Source organism: Apteryx mantelli, chromosome 15, assembly GCF_036417845.1.
Source record: "Apteryx mantelli isolate bAptMan1 chromosome 15, bAptMan1.hap1, whole genome shotgun sequence".
Lineage (NCBI taxonomy): Eukaryota > Metazoa > Chordata > Aves > Apterygiformes > Apterygidae > Apteryx > Apteryx mantelli.
In genome coordinates, this window is record NC_089992.1 from 19,309,191 (window position 1) to 19,327,221 (window position 18,031).

Genomic DNA, 18,031 nt, shown 5'->3' on the forward strand with positions numbered 1-18,031 from the left:
AAGACCATGACTCTCTTGGACTGGCTAATGGGACTTATTTTGAAGCTATTCTTTTGATCTTCCATTCAGCAGAAAACCTAAACACATGGGCAACTTTAAGCATGTGCTCTGTTCCAGAAACTTCAGTCAGATATTAGCAAATGCTTATGTGCTTTTCCTGAAAGTCAGTACATATCTGCATGAGTGTGCATATCTTGTTTTACAGACTAATTTGTACTTGGCTTTAAGGCTAGCTAGGATACGGTACTGTACTCAAGTCAAATGGTGTCACACATGTCGAGAAATGGCAGAAAAGAATCAGACTATTTTGTGCGGGCCAGAAAAGTTCACTATTCCATAGTGAACACAATGGAACAGAAGTCACTCACGTTGTGTTCCTTCAGGTGCCAGACAGTAAGAAGTCTTGAAGGCAGTACTTCACCTATTTGTGGAGAACGAATTCTTTTTCAAAAATGTATGTAGAGAGTAAATGACCATTACTTACAAATGTAACAACATTAAAAATCTATTCTTATTACATTATGCTGGTTGATGGTGGAGAGGTGTAAAAAATGTAAATACTATATTTAAGAAAACCTGCTAATCTCATACGTTTACTTTAACAGCATTGCTGGTATTTGCTTTACAGAAATGTTTCTATGAGCAAAGTAATTTTTGAAAGTATTGCATATACTTATGCAATTATATGGATAACAAAACTCATACAAATCTGTGCTAGCAGCAGCACTCATACTGGAGGTATTTTAGCCACCTTGCAACCTCTTGGTGGGTACACAAGTCACTCTAGGAGAAGACTCAGAAATAGGTGGAGCCAACAGTCTTCAAGCAAAGCTTAGAAGTAATTATCTGTGCAATAACTAACACTCAGTAATGTTGGGAAATGAATAAATAAATAATGATTAAATCCAGGCGATGACTAAGAGAATTCACTGATGCAATACATTTGCTTTGATGAACAGCTCATTCAGCTCTAAACTGATCCTAAATTTCCTAGCTGTTGATCAAATTTTGCAAATCCCCCCAAAAAATTTTAGCTGATTTTAACATTTTTCTCCATTTTAACAGCAATGAAAATGCTACCGAAATTCAGGTGCCCAAAACTGTATTATGTGGGGGTTTTCTTCAGACATGAAGTCTTGCAAGCCATAATATATTTTTCATAAAACCTGTTTAAAAATTCAGAACAAAGAAGAATGGCTCAAATCTACCTTTTTATTGGAACGTAGAAATAATTGATAAGAACTCACAACTAGGAAGAACTACAGACCTCATGAATTCAGACCTTCACTCCCATTTTCCTGAAGTCATTGCATTTCAGACTAAAGTGAGTACAAACATTAATAATAATGAAATATGCTGCTATGTTAAGAATGTGCAGTATGCAAAATCACCACCCTTCTAAAAAAAGGGACAGGGGCTATGAAAAATTTAGTTTTTACTGAGGAAAAAATACTCATAATAGCTATAGAATTTCAAATGTCTACAAGGCAGACACTACCCCACTGCACCACATCTCCAGTATTATACCTTCCCCTATCATTCTACTACCTGAGTGATGTCAGTGTAAATTCAGGCACCATTAGTAAATTTTTGACCAAACATATACACAGCACTGACAAAGGAGTAAATAACCCTTCAGCTTACCAGTATATGTAAAAAAGACACTGACAAAATGGAAAACAACAAATTTTTATGATAAATTAATCCTATTATCTCCTCATCGCCTCAGAAAAGTGAAAAGCTGGACACTCTTCACTCATCAATGCTTTTTTCTTCTTTTTAAGGATTCCTTCTACTGCAATTCAACACTGTTTACTTTGTAAGTAAGAAAATGATGGAACTAAATAGTCACAGAAGAATCCTCAATGCCTGTGTCCCTTACTTTCTCTCTCCCGGCGCTTTAACTCTTCTTTGTAGCAGTATGAACAGTAATTTTCAGTCTCAAGACGACCATAAAAGGAACAGTTCTCCTTCTTACAGCGGTTCTGCTGAATGGAATATATTGGGCAAACTGTGCTTCTGCCTTGATTTTTATCATTGTTCAACCAGGTTTGAGGAGCATCGTCATCAACATATTCTAAGCTGTCTCTAATATCGCCAGTATTGAACCCATTTGTATATGTCTGAGACTTGTGTTCAGTAGGCATAGCATAGCTCAGTGATTCCACCGTGTTCACTGTACGGATACCAGATATCCGGGCTGGGCTATAGCTCTGTGAAGACAGTGATCTGTTTTGTTGGGGATAGGTGGCACAGGTTTTTAAGGTGCCAACCACTGGCTTATAGGTATCATCTTGGAAGCTCGATGGCTTGGAGTTGACATCATGCAAATGGATGACACTTTGCCTTTGAACAGGTGGTGTATGGCTATAGTGGGCAGATACTGGAATGGGTCCACTTTTCTTAGCACCATTACTAGGTGAAGAAAATGACCCTGGAGTGGGACTAGTGCGATCTTTAAATTTTAAAACCAGTTGAGTTGTATGGCTTTGAGGCAAGACTGGTGATGCCCTATCCTGAGGAGATGTTTCTAACTTTTCTTTTGAATATGCTTCTTGCTCCAATTTCCTAGCAGATGACCCATTCAGTGAAGTCTTTTTCTCAGCATCCTTTCTCTTCTGTTCCTGCTCTGCATTGAAACGCTCTTGTGCGCTGGTCAGGTAATAGCCTATCATCTCCTCATGGAACTGATGCCTATGGCTGGTCAAAAGAAGGCCAGCAAAAATAAACTTGCGTTCACCTTGCATGGCAGCTCTCAAAATATTGAGGCTGAGTTTCACATCAGTGCTGTACTTCCATGGGTCAGGCTGCTTGTCAGAGAAGGATTTAGTGTTCATCTTTTCAATGGGTGAGTTGCCAGCTTTATCAGTAGGAGATGGAGTGGTCTTTTCAGATGGAGGACTGCTTGCAGACTGTCCAGTCTCCTCTTTGCTCCCTTTTCGAGACTTAGACTTCTTCTCTTTGACTTTCTCTACAGCATCACCATTTTTCCCATTCCCTGAATTGGCTCTGCTCATTTTGCCATGCACCAGGCCTCCAAGACCACCCATATTCTTTTTCAGCTTAATTCCTAGGGTTTTACTGAGGCTTCCAATTTTATTGGCTACTGAATCTGTCCTGTTTTTGTCTTTATCTTTCCTCTGTTTGTCCTTTTCTTTTTCTTTACTGTTTTTGCCATTATTGCCATTTGAATTACTACAGATGGATTCTCGGTCCGAGTCCATTGAGTCAGCCAGAGACTGAACGTCTTCCCCTGTTGAAGCTGTAGGGGATTCTGGTTGAGCCAAAGGGGCCTGTTATGGGAAATTAGTTATAATTAGATACAGCAAAGTCAGTTTCACACAAGGACTTGGTGCAAGTAAACAAATCTAATGTAGCTTTTGACATTGATTTTTTGCATACTTTTTAATTTTTTACACTGACATTTTAGACTGGTTTCTGCACAAAATAAAGCTTATTTGGCTGGGGTGAGTATGTATCTTTCTTCTTCCTACAGTAGCTTTTGGCTCATCTCAAACCCACTTGCAGAGCAGAGGTCATCTGGACATTCTGAAAATCAGTGTCTGAAAAATGGAGAGCCCCATGTTTGTGCTCCTGTCAAGGGGGAGGCTGCAGCATGACCTCCATGATTGTGTTGACCATCTGACCGGCCGTTCATTTGGAACCAGCCACAAAACAAGCTGCCCCTCAGCCAGGGGGTGGACAGAGAGCATGGAAAGAAATGGCTGTTATTCTGATGGAAGGGAAATGATGTTCTACTGGAAGGTGCTAGGAGGATGCAGAGCACATATCTGTACATAGTAATATTTCAAAAGTTATGATGTTCACAAAACAGCTTATTTAAATTAATCTCTTTATTATCTGTGGTCTCCAGTGCATAAAAATAAAAGTTACAACACATCGGAGCTAAACATCTTGCCTGAATTATTGAATATCTATCAGAGTGCATTGAGGAATACAATGACGTATACTTATTGTTATCAGAAATAAAGGGTAGATAAAACTGACATCAAAATTCTGAGTTCAAACTTATATTTTAGGTAAGGTCATAAAGCATCTTCCTTGAAAATGTAAGCAAAAGGATCCTAGGATACTACAAAATTTGTCTCTGTTCATTGAATCTTGCAAAACAGACTTCACACCAAAGCTGTTTCTCAGTGGCAGTTTTGCATGACTGCACCAGTTTACAGTCAGTTCTAATCTAAAATGCACTACTGATGCTTAGCAAAACTTTGCAATTTCTCTCAGAGATTGCCTGTTTACCAAATCTGTGAAATTTCACAGATAAGGTTGAATGCAAGGTTTTCTGTAACTGCAGTAGTGGAATTAAGATCGTGCAAGGCCAGGGAAGATTCAAACTTGGCAGCCCGACCTAAAAGAAGTAGAAAAGATATTCCTTTCACAGAGAAGGTGGTATTTGATCTTTGATTTTGATAAAATATCTGCAAGTTCATTATAACCATAATGATATTAGAAATAAAGATGCAAATGTAGAAGAACTTCTATTTCATCAGTCTGTAAGGCACCCTGAAAGTTTTGTGAAATACATATACATGAAGATGATATCTTTAACAACCATCAGTTATATATATTTTGCCTAAACATAGAAATCGTGAATGTGTAAGAATAACAATCTCCAAGAAAAGTTTTGCTTTATAAAAATGGTATTTGATTTTTGACCTTAAAAAAAATATGTTAGTTTTTTTTCTGCTTTTTAAAATCTTGAGAATTCTGTATGTGACTGGTCAGTTTAGAACCTAGCAGAAGGAGCAAGCAAGTAAACTGTATCTAATCCCAGTCAAATCTAGTGGTTAATATTACGTTATACTACATTAATCCTTCTTTCTCAAGAGGCAGCAGTATTGGCATCTTTAATTATTTGGATGGATAGTGGTACTGAGACAATAAAAGCACCAGAGAGAGATATGACAAAAGAGTTAAGTGACTGAGAGAATCCTAATGCATCTTGTCAATGATTGAAAACACTTAGCTATTCTGGATACTGCAAATCAAACTAAACTGTAAAAGACCTCTGCAGCAGGACCAGAATTATATCAAACCTGGAAACTCACTTCATTTATGAACAGTAGCAATCAGTAAAGCTTATTTGTTATTGCTGGGCTTTTTTCTTTTCTTTTCTTTTTTTTTAAGCAATGCTTAAAGCATAGTCCAGAACTTTACTTCTTTCTAATAAAGGAGGCCAGTCGGGTGCAATAATGAAAAGCTTGAGTGTAGCCACATGCTGCAATGGCTAACAAGTGTATTCAGGCACCACGAAGCCACAATCTGCTAAAGATAAATACAAAACATTTAACTAACTGTAATGATTCAGAGTCAAAGAACTCTGCAGATGCATATATTTCTTCTGCAGAAATGTGTTTGCATGTCTACCTCCCTGGGTACTTAAATGACCTCTGTCCCTGGAGTCCTGCGCACCCTGTCACCCTGTTGTGAGCAGAGCTGGTACCTACTTGGCAGAGGAGGGAAGGAGTGCTGAAGCAACCTGACTCTACTCGTGCAGGAAGTCTGAGCAGGGAAAGGCAGCTCAGGTCACACTAGTTTTCAGGCTCACAGCTTACAACTACAGGATCATTCTGCCTCTCCTTCTGCTGTGGTAGCTACCACTTTAGGGTGAAACTGAAGAAAAACATATTTTTTTCTTCCTCTTGCCACTTCTTAAACTCTTTTCCCCTTTGTGTTCCATTCCTCCTTTCAAATCCCATCTGTGTAGGCTGCCTAAATCACCCCCATCCTCTCCTAGCAACCTTTTGCCTCCAGACTAACCCCTCAATCTCTTCAGTGTAATTTGCAGAGAAATTTCCAGCTGAGGAGGTGCCAGCTGGGCATGGTTCTGAAATAGCTTTCCCAAAGAAGCAGGCTCCAGTTCAGTGGCAGTCCATGGCCTTTTGTCAGCTGCTCTCTGAACTGGGAGCTATCCAGGGGTCCAAATGTATTCTCATCAAAAAGAAAGGACTTGGAACTGGTGACCTAACCAATTTATTAGGAGAGCAAGCCAAAGTCCTGAGAAAAAAATGGTGAGAAAGATCTATTTTAAGGTTTTTCTAAACTACAGGGAGTACTAAAATAAATAACAGAAAGATTAGACTAGAAAATACATTTCAGAATAGAGTATGAATTGGAAAAATATACAAGCAATTGTGCTTTTAAAACTAATAACTAGAAAATTTATAAGCCTGACTGCAATGGCAACAAGCCACGAGTGACTTGTCTCTCTGCTGGTAGCGCACTTGTGTGGCTCCAGGCAGCTAGCCAGACCATGCAGCCTACCCTGCACAACACCCTGGTGCAGCTTGTGCCTCTCATCTTGTTTAGACCGAAGGGGAAGTTTACCTTACCCGTGTTTCAGATGGTATGCGTATCCATGTTACATTCATATAGCTGTGCAGAAGGTTAAGCTTTGCCTCAAGAGACAGAATCAAACTGAGGATGAAAAAAGAAGGGAACAAACCAGTTAAAAACACCCTGAAAGAAAAAGCAATACTTCTTAACAGGGAGGGGCTACACCGCTGGGCGTAACAGCAGCCTGAGTTGCGACCGTGGGCTGGAGACCCACCCATCTCTTCACCTATGTGACAAGGGAACATGAACAAAGCTCTCACTGTCAGCAGGTGTCCCAAGACTTAGATCAGGTATGGCTCAAGACACTTTACTGCTTAATACTAAAGTTACAGAAAGGTCTTACTTGGCCAGTCTGGTGTTATCATTGTCATCTTTTCCCCACTCCCAGTCCTTCCCAGGATCAACCGCAAAGTGCAAAGGCAGCAGCTTGTGTTCAGAGTCAGTCAAGGGGATCACCGCTGAAGTACAGAAGAAACAAGGAGACAAAACAACAACAACAACAACAAGATTTAGCTGTGAAAAACAGTTAAAAAATAGCTGGCTAAAGAAAAAGGCCAGAAGCCAAGTGTGCTGCAGAAGTGTCCTACCCTTTAACCAGAGCACCACAAATGATTTATACCAGGCTCCACTTCCCTATTTTGATGTGTGAGAAGAGGAGAGGGAGAGGGGAATGCACGGATGGCTTCTGGAGTGAGACAGTCACAGTGGAGGAGAGGAGACCTCTGGGAGAACACTGCCATTTGTAACGCCCAAAAAATTTTCCAGGAGACAGAATATTAGAATAGCAGAAAGCAATAAAATGTTGAAATATTCCTTCCTGTCTTTGACACAGACAGGCACACTTTTTTTTTTCTTTTTTGCCTTTTTGGATTAGTATTACTCCTTTTCATTTTCCACAGTAAAATAAATAAAAATACATTGATAACAGTATTAAGAAACAAAGCAAAAAGCAATTATGGGGATTCTGGACTTGAACTGTGACTTATCAGAACTGAGAAGCCAAGATCAATATATATATGGGTTAAGAGGTCAGTTTAAGGACTGTCTCGAGTCTGAAGGAAAGACCATTACTGTTGTCACATCCCAGCATTACTGCGTAGCTGCTTCTTGCTCTTCTGTCCTCTCCCCTCTCCGCTGGGGCTCTGCCTTCTGACACATATCTTAATGACTCTGCTTTATACTCAGCACACACAGACTACACTGTGACACATTTTATAAAATAAGTGGCTATCATTCATCACCATCAATAAACTAAGAGAAAAGCACTGTAAGCTTTAATTAAAGCCAGCAATTTGCTTCCATTTCATTAGAAAACAAAAATCAAAGCTGTTGAGCGACCGCGTGGGATTCTCAGACCTGTGCAGGTCATTGCTGTCCCTCTGACAACCAATCAAGGAATTAAATTTTTTATATCAGAAACCTTAATGACTTAGCCTAGGTATTCATTCCAACAAAGCCAAGGGGCAAAGAAACCTAGAGAAACCACCCAACATCACGGCAGTGAATTATGGAAAGTTTATTGCATTTATTGGTTATATATTGTTTAAAGTATTTTCTGCAGTTCAGAAAACATATGTTGTCAACAAAAAGGTACAGCAGAAAACATGCTGTCAGCACAAAGATACAGCATTTACAGTTAAATATTGTGTCTTACTGAGCAGAATACAGGAAATAAAATCTGCATTTTTAACATGCTGAAGTCAGTATTTGGTTCAGACAGCTTGACAACAACTGCAAAAAAAAATAGTTTTTCATTTTCTGCTCTGCAGATTGGAAACAAAAAGTCAAAACTCTATAAATTTCACGGAAATGTTGCCCCCTACTGCTTATGATGTGTAATTCCTGAAATATTTTCTCCATGTTAACTGCAAATAAAGTATAGAACAGCTGGAGATTAATCAACTTTAGCTCCAGACACTGCTTTAAGATGCAAGCATGGAAATGAATACTGTAAGAGAATTTAGCTCCTTGAAGAAACTCGGTGGGTAAAACAAGTTGCTGAAGGGTGAGAATTTAAGAAAGGTACAGCAGAGTTGGCAACTGAATACACTTCTTATCACACTCATTGCTGTAATCAGAGGGCTCACCTTGCTGAATTCAGTGAAGTTATATCAACAAGGGGCTGTGATGGAATAACTGAGAACACAATTATAACTGATCCTATTTCCAAAGGAAAATTTACTAACGTCCATGTTCTGCCAATTAACTTAATTAAGCAGATAGTAGGTACTGACTGGATTTACAAAGGGCCTCACAATGCAACACATGAACTGTTTAAAGGAAAAAAAGCACCTTAGAAAAGAACTGCATTAAAAGTTTACAACAGAGCAGTTCCACTTCTGGTAGCACGCTGCCTTCTCTTACAGCTACGGACTGGCAGAGAACTGGGGACGTGACCACTGAAGCAGGCAATGCTGGGAAGCCTGGACCAAAGAACTACCACAGAGGTGTATCTCATTCTTTGGGATATAAAACTCAGATGTAAATTTGCATTTCTTTGGTTTTTAAGCATGACTTGAGACTAAGAAGTTTTTATTTAATTCAATAAACAATCACTTTTCATAAACAATTTCAAAGCAACCCTTAAAAGCTGGCTGCTTCTATTGATACTGAAAATACATCTATTAAAATGTTTACCAATACCTATTTTATTAAAATCTTAATCTCTAAGTACAAAACAAAGCTTAGAGATGATTGCCTACATAGTGTCACTCTATTGTCTTACTTAACACATTATGACTGTACTGTCTCCATCTTTGCACAGAAATGTCTGTTAACTATTATTTTTTTAGGCTCTGAGTTGAATGTAAACCCTATGCTCACTGTTATGGATAGTGCTTCATATCAACCTCAAACTATCATCATCTTCATGAAACAGGTAGCTGCTAAACTCATTGAGTTTTAAAATTTTACCTTTGCTGCAAGAGATTCCTTCTCTCTCAGGGAATTCCATTCAGTAATATTGTTTTTTTATTAGGATTTCCCCAAGTTCCTAACAGGCAAAGTATTTCGATGTTCAGGACTACAAGAAAGATCCATCACCTCATTTTTATAGCAAATCTGACATTATAAAATCTTCCCGTGCCCAGCTAAATCAAAGATTTTGCAACTTTGCTGTGTTACTGTGGTTAAACTTGATTTTGGATGCTCTCTAGATGAAACCACACTGTTTGAAACATAATCTTCAAGTCCTAACACTAACAGCGGGCATACATCAAAAGTAACACCAGCTATTTCATCCATGTCAGTTTTAAAACACACGGTGGGGACCTTTGCTCTGTTCCTCAGTTCGGTATTTTGCTTTCCATGCTGTGAAGTCACAGCTTTTCCCAGTATTCATCCTCATGCCACAAGCATCCTTATTAATCTTCCATAAAGCACAACAGTTTAGCTATTTCTGCAGACACTGATCAAAGAAAATGCTGACACAGCTGCTGACATACTGCTATTAAAAACCACTGTCATGCTTCTCTCACTTGTTACTGCAGCCTGCCTACAGGGAGCCATTTCACTGCTGACTGGTTGACAAGCACGGGAGTGTGGGAAGCTCTAACTTCCATGAAGCAGTCTCAGGGATGTTAAGAAATACTCTTTATTTTCCTTAGTACATGAACAAAGATAAAACACACCTGCATAAATAGCCTGTATGAAGACGTAAGTATTTACAGGTTTCTAATCCAATGCTGTAGATTTCAAAACGAGAGCGTTTAGCGACGCTTAGAGCGTCACTAAAGCCAGCTATGCGCTAGGCAAAGTGAGTAACCAGAAGACATGTCAAGATGTGTTTTAAATCCTCTTCAGACAACAGGATGTTACTTGAGACCTTGCAAGGTTAGCAGCATGTTTTCTCTCTTTATATACATTTATATTAGTGCTCAAAATGATCTGCTACATGACTTCATGCCAAAGTGGAACTTCAAACATTCACATCAACACTTACCTGACCGCACATATTTTACAAATAGAGGACATGCCATCTCCTCTGCAAGACAGCTTCTCAACAGCATGAACACATAGGTATGTGTGTGGAGTAGTTCTGACAGCTTCAGATGCTACTCCTGACATCTGGTAACAGGAAGTCTCTCTCATAAATAGTATGACTAAGTAGTGAATAATCTGGCTGTCAGACACGCTCTTTTAAGAAGTGGTAGCTCCAAGCTCTCAGCTTCATTCTGACAATTCAAAATCTGGCCACATGCAATCTGTGGCACGTGTGCCATTGCTTTCTGACCCCTGGAAATTTGTGGCTCTCCTTTCCTCCATGACCCAGCTGCCAACATAGGAAGCAAGGTAAAACCAACAAACAAGGCATTATTGGAGCATCCCTGTGCCAATCTATTTCCTGTCACAGCATTTGAAGGACAACAGTAATGCTGCACTAGCTATCAGACCGCTGCTGTCTCTAACAGCCATCATTTTGGCAGCTGACAGATAAAGCATTCCCTACAGCCCAGATTTATGACAAGTGCTCTTTGCTGCTCCACAGAATCGGAGCCTGTGTATTCAAGTCCCCTTTGGAATTGCAGTAACACCTAAAATCAGATCATACAAAATAAACACTATTTTGATTCAAATGCCTTTGCAATTAACCTGGCTGAACTCATATATAAACAAAGCCAATACTTAATGTTATTGATGACTTGCTGGATCTTTGGTAGCTTTCTCTCTCCTAGTACCTTTCCTGGGCGACTACAAGTCTAGGAACAGCCCACAAAAAGACTGTGTCTAGCCACAAATAGAATGTCCAACATTACTGCTAGCACTCGTGAGAGAAATCAAATATGTGACCTCATTATCAAAATCAAAATTTCCTGTCAGCATGTAAGTAACAGGAACATATGGGTTGTAACATTAGGGATATTTCAGTAGGTGGCATCCACGCGTATCTCTGAATGCTGTAACACAATACCAAGAGACAGGATGAACTTAGGGGATGCCACAGTAGCAAAATATTTGGTCAGGGGCAGAGTTACCCTGTCTGCAACAGTTATTACAATATCCCAATGAGATGGTTAAGTTTTATGTATTCAGTCAATATTTGGTCAGGGGCAGAGTTACCCTGTCTGCAACAGTTATTACAATATCCCAATGAGATGGTTAAGTTTTATGTATTCAGTCCAATTATTTAGGCACATCAGTTCTTGTAAGACCTGTGATAATCAAGTATTGAACAAAGACAGAAAGATCTGCCTGAAAAAAATATCACTGTCACTCTATTGATATTACCGTGGTCCCAGTGGTTAGCAAGGAAGAAATAGACTCTGCCTACTCCAGAAATGGTCTTGCTTCACCACCAACAGAATTTGGAACTACAAAAGATGAAGACTGAATGACATGGAGGCATGTTCTATAACCAGACAGCAGCTCCACAATTTGTACAACATATACGTAAAGCAGGAGTTGCTAATTGAACAGCATGTTGACACTACAGTCCTGGATGCAAGATACCTGCTACGATCATCAACTGTGAAACAGTATCCTTAAAGGGCTATTCAAAACTCCTGTCCTCATTAATATATTATTTCATGAAAGTGGTACGAATTTGCCTTGCAGACTTTCATTTCTTATAGGATGTTTCACATTGTACCTCAGTGTACTGTTTAGGAAATGGTTCCTATGTAAAAAATGTTTTCCACAGATTTTTGAGGGCTGGAAGCATCTGCAATGTCCCATTATACATAATGCAAAGACCAAACCGATTGCCAAGCACCTACCTGCAAATCCCTGAAACAGCCATGTTCTGCCAAAGGCCAAATAGTTTGATGGGATTGATTTTCCCATCACATGTCTGACATTCAGATCAACCTTTTTGCATTTCCATGTTATAATTCAGTCTCATCTTCACCAAGCTTGGCAATGCCACATGCAATCCTTTGTAAAGCATTTCCCATCTTGCACAACCTCATCCAAAAAATCTCAGTTCCTTTCGAGAAGGATGACTTACTAGATGTCAAATTCTTGCACAAAGACATTTACAAAACTTTTGCTGTTCAAGAATTTCTTTCCTCTTTTCATCATTTTAATGAACATCTTTCTCTCTAGTGACAACTTTGCATAGCTGCAGCATGCTTACTGTCTCAAAAGCATGGAAAAAGCCTAATTCATCCAAAATCAAATTATATACACGTAGGGTTATGGAATTAACTAGAGAATGTTTAGTTGTCTCTAAACCACTCTCTATGGAGAAGGACTAAATGAAATTAACTTGGGAGATCTCATCAACCACTACACACTTCAGTGTTTACATCACAAATATATGCATTCATTAGGGGTTTAAACCACCTTTGTGATTTCATTAGGTGGAAAAATAGGGAGGACTTATACCTACTTGCAAAACTTTTCTTGACTTAATTTTTCTTAAAGTCTCACCATGTCTTTGGCAAAACAGTTTTCCCTTCACTGCAATACAAGAAAAGACAGACATATTCCTCTGAATTCTACTTGTCTTGATATGTTTTCTATTAGCTTTGAATTTCATGAAAGCAGAGCTAGAAACTTAATTGGATATGACTTATTCACAGCAGGCTAGAGTTAGAAGTTTGATTTGAGACACAAGAAATCCACATGCGTACACCTTTTATGTGCTGGAGGTTGTGGCACAGAAATTTGTAGAAGACAGCCAGATGAGTTCATTTTATACCCATATTTACATAAATTTAAACAAGCTTTGCAGTATGATGCAGCTTTTAAAAATGTAGACAGCTCCCTGTGTATGGAAATCTTCAGCATACAGAATAGTAGTATTTAGAGAAATGGCAATAGAAAATAGTCATTTCGAATTATCAAAATATAACTTTTTGATATGAAAGGACTGCAAAAATGGTTTATGGAAGTATATGTTATCTAATGATAATTTGCATTATTGCTCAAGAATCTTAAAGATCTCCCTTAAATTAATTATGCTTCAACACAACTGAGGACATGGAAGTAAGCAGTATTGTCCCAATTGTGCAGCCTGATAAACTGTGATGAAGAGTGGTTATGTCATTCATCTGCAGAAGAAGAATAGGGTAGTAATGAAAACAGGAACTTGGCTACCAACTGTCTACCTACTTTTGAGTTTTTGCTCCTTCAAAGATATATGCAAATCCATTGGCTTTCAACCAGTCACACATTGTGGGACTACTGGCCTCACACTTCACATTAGTAGCATAAACTATTATTGCACATAGGGACAGCATTGTTCAACTTCTTCATCAATGACCTGGATGAAGGGACAGAGTGCACCCTCAGCAAGTTTGCTGATGATACAAAACTGGGAGGAGTGGCCGATACCCCAGAGGGCTGTGCTGCCATTCAGAGAGACCTGGACAGGCTGGAGAGGTGGGCGGAGAGGAACCTCCTGAAGTTCAACAAAGGGAAGCACAGGGTCCTGCACCTGGGGAGGAATAACCCCATGCACCAGTACAGGTTGGGGACTGACCTGCTGGAGGGCAGCTCTGCGGAGAAGGACCTGGGAGTGCTGGTGGACACCAAGTTGACCATGAGCCAGCAATATGCCCTTGTGGCCAAGAAGGCCAATGGTATGCTGGGGCGCATCAGGAAGAGTGTTGCCAGCAGGTGGAGGGAGGTGATCCCCCCCCTCTACTCAGCCCTGGTGAGGCCGCATCTGGAGTACTGCGTCCAGTTCTGGGCTCCCCAATACAAGAGAGACATAGAGCTACCGGAGCGAGTCTAGCGGAGGGCTGCTAAGATGATTAGGGGACTGGAGCATCTCTCTCATGAGAAAAGACTGAAATATTGTAAAGATGTGACCACATTTCAGGTAGGTATACCTAAGTTATCCTTAGCCTAGCTAACTTGCACACTAATAACAAAAAAGCCATGAGAGTACTGAAGTAATCTTTAAAAGCATAAATATGCAATAATTGAAATAACTGTTGTATGACCATGACGTTCCACAAAATGCTACAGTTTCCCCCCCCCCCCATTTGTTTTTTTAACAGGGACATTTCTTCTTATTTTGCTCCTACATCAGGTCTTCACTGACAACCTGGCAGCATTATTCTGTGACCAAACACTCCTCCTAAGAAAGCCACTTATATGGCCAAAATCTCATTCTAGGCCCACTTCCTCGTGGACTAGAGGACTGGCAATAACTTGGACATGAAGGACTGTAGGTTTAGTCTAGCAGAGGAACACTCAAATGTTTATATACTCTAAAACATCAAGATGATGAGAAAAAAAACATTTCAAGTGAATGTTTTTAAATGAAAAAAGTGCATTTAACACACAATAGAAAAGTTATTTTCCATTACATGAGTTTTCAATAATAATCTGACTCTCACTTAATCTTCTAAACACTTTACTAACCCTAATTAATAAACACCTTCAGCAACCCAAAAATTAAAGTAGGTAACTAAGATTGTCCCTATTTACATATGTGGAACTGCCACAAAAGGTTTAAGTGCAAAAGACAGTCTGGGGTAGCACAAGGCTTAGAACTGAAGCATTCTTGGCTCCCAGTGTTGTGATTAGACCAGTAAGGTTTACACTCCTAAGAATGCAGCAATAAAACCCAGTGGATATTGTTTCCCTTCTGATATAAATACACTTACAGGTTGATGAAAATACATATGTATACACTACATAACATTGAGCTGCTATGTTCATAGCATACCTTGTTCTCTCTGTTGATCTTTTTGTTCCATGGAAACAAGAGCAGAGAAATGTGCCTGATCGTAGGCAAGGACAAGAGGTGAGCAATGACATCTGTTTGGTAGAACTTCAAGTGGCAAATAAATTCCTCCAAATGGTATAGGTGCAAATGCTGCAAAGAAAAATGGGATTCTTTAGCTTTATGAAAGAACGGACATTAATGTTGGATCTATAATATGCAACAATTGTGCTTCTAGAGGTACCAGTAGGCAATGTAGAAAAGAAGAAAGCAATGTTGAAAACAGTCAGAAGAGCAGGTAAAATTTCATTATAAAAGGGTCAGAAAATACACTATGAACTATGAACGAAAACATTTTTCCCTTATGCATACATTTTCCCTCGTTCTAACTGTTTACTAATAAAGACATCAGTGTCTTTTAAATAAAAGATCGTTATGACTCTCTCATGCACGTAGATCTGCACCTGTCTGGAAGACCTTCGTTATAGGAATATTTTCCAACAATCAGCAGTAAATACACTATCAGTCCTCTCAGTTCTTTAGGCAACATACTCTGCTCATGAGAAAAGAACACTGGGATCATTGTGACAGAATCAGATTGGGTCTAGGAGAAAAAAAAAACAGGTGTGGGGAGGAGCACAAAATTGGAATAGGAAAAGTTTGAGGAAATGAAGTAAAAGTGATTGAGTTTTTTCTTTGGTCAGGAAACATACTAGTGTTAATTAGTATTCTATTATTATTGGACCCTTCCATAATATTAATAAGACTATACTGTTTTTAAAACTACATCATGGTGAACACATGAAAAATATAAAGAAAAGAACAACAATGAGAACTCAATAAATTATTCATACTTAATATCTTTTTAAATGAATTGTACTCTTTCCTGCATTGAATTTATCTTTATAAAGTGACTGAATATAAAAAGCTTTTAGGAAATGGTTTAAATGTGAAATAATTCAAATGCTTTCTAAAAACAAATTACAGTACATGGTTTGCTCTGTAAGCTATTTTATTTGGTGGCATCTTTTGCAATTTATTATTTTGCAAGGGTCCAAACTGAAATTCTATAATTTGAATTGAAAAATACGCTTTATCTTTCCTGTTAGTATAACAAGTAGATATTGAAAAATTCTCTACTGTTGACCAAGTTATCTAATGGAAAAATTTGATCCAAATCCCCCTGAAATCCATTGTTTCAAACTTTAAGGGGAAAATATGTTTAATGACAAAAGAAGCACAAACACTTATGGATGAACAACACAGATGGAATGAAATGGACACAGCAAAATCAGAACTTTGTTAACAGAGATCAGTAATCTGAAGAAAAGTTATATATTCCCTGAATTTTAATATTTTCAAAAATGAGCCTGAATATTCCTAGTATTTCATATAATTTTAGTTACACGACTCTACACAAAGGAGAGCTAATGTGCTTCACATACTAAAATATTTCAGACCTGTACTGGTATTTGTTTAAAGAATATTATGGAATTTATAAGAAAAGTGTTGTGTTCTGTAATTTGTTGGATAGTACGTTAATAGTAAATATGTGAGGTAAACAGGTCATCAGTGTCCTTCAGTAAGATTCACATAATTATCCTGTATTTTTTACTTTGACCTAACAGAGATTGGCCTAATATCATTCTGCTCCTTTTTTCAGGAAAAGGCAGAAATGCTCAAGTATGTTCCATCTGTGACTTTTAGTTATGATAGGTTATCGTTGATTCAATAAAAATAGGTTTATTAAAATAAATTTCCAATGAAAAGCTCTTACCTTCTCCCCCTGAGTCCCGTAACATTGTATCTGCTACTACAACAATAGGTCTTCTCAAAATATGGGCTAAGACAAAAACATGGAACTCTTCCAAGCTCTCATACACTGGATCTTCTGAATTATCAACTCTGGAAGACAGAGCATTGAAGCTTTAGTGAATCGACACACCACTGCAGCTATTTCCCCTTCCTCGTCACTCATATTCCCACTCCTATGAAACACATATTCCAAGTACTGAAATAGATAACAAAAAAAAAAAACAAAAAAAAAAGGGAAAGGGTAATATATTTTTGGAAATAAAGAGAATAGCAGCAACAAAAAGAATGTTTTCACTTGCAGACTCCAAACTAGTTTTGTAGTCATTCAAATCATTACCTTCTGATATTGTCTGGTAGCCTAATGGGAATAAAAAGGTAATTCTTAGCCAAGCTCCTAGCATATAGCTGCTCTGTCACTATAATCATCGTTTCATGCAACACAGAGACCCTACAATGAAAAGGTATGTATTTTTCCAGTTTCTCTAAATAAAATACACATGAATTATCTTGGCAATGTAAGAAACTTTGATGTCAACCTGAACTGTGAGGAAGAATTTAACCCATAAAGATGACAGCAAAATTTCTTTTCTTTGATCATTACTATATTTTTAAAGGTAGGGACGCGTACATGTGTAAGGAGCTGGAGACTCATTTTCTTAACAGCTTGTACAATGAGATGAGTTTCACCAAGTTTTACACATCTAAAGTCAGGAGTCTAAGCCTTTCTCCTTGACTACCTTTATAGATAATGAAGAAAAAAAAAATCGGCATATCTGGAGATAGGATCATCCCTCCCATCTCAAGCATTTGCCCCAAGATGAGATGAAAGTTCTCATTTCTCTCTACAGAATACAAAAGGAAAATAAATGCTGATGTAGTGAGGTGAGATGAGGCCAATGAGTTTTGCCAGCAGAGCTTTATGTTTCAGAAGACATAAGAAGAATTGATATAAGTATCCGAACAGGAGAACATGAAAGTCAGAGTAGGACAGCACTACAGAGGAATCCAAGTCTTTTCTTTACATTGACCTTCTAATGCACCTCATCCAGCTACCACCAGAATTAATGAAAGTCTTTCCATTCTCTTCAATCAAGCTGGAGCAGATACAGAGCACCTCAAAAAGTATAAAGATAATATTTCATTTGTACATTAAAATAAATAGTTTTTTTCCAGGTTTTATTCAGAAATATTCCATGAGTCTAGAAAGAGTTAATGCTCAATCAGCCTCACAATGAATAA

At 38.4% G+C, this 18,031-nt stretch overlaps 1 protein-coding gene across 2 annotated transcripts in view; it reads right to left on the reverse strand.

Annotated features, from left to right (window-relative positions):
* Window positions 1-1,216: 1,216 nt before the first annotated feature.
* The window catches only part of OTUD7A (OTU deubiquitinase 7A), a 161,705-nt gene continuing 144,890 nt past the window's right edge, over window positions 1,217-18,031 (reverse strand). For both annotated transcript variants that reach the window (XM_067305330.1, XM_067305331.1), the window contains 5 exons: window positions 16,755-16,882; window positions 14,981-15,130; window positions 6,704-6,818; window positions 6,357-6,441; window positions 1,217-3,293 (listed from right to left, as the gene is read on the reverse strand). In XM_067305330.1, coding sequence (XP_067161431.1) covers window positions 1,863-3,293; window positions 6,357-6,441; window positions 6,704-6,818; window positions 14,981-15,130; window positions 16,755-16,882 — 1,909 coding nt within the window. In that variant the 3' untranslated portion in view covers window positions 1,217-1,862. The remainder of the gene's footprint in view (window positions 3,294-6,356; window positions 6,442-6,703; window positions 6,819-14,980; window positions 15,131-16,754; window positions 16,883-18,031) is intronic.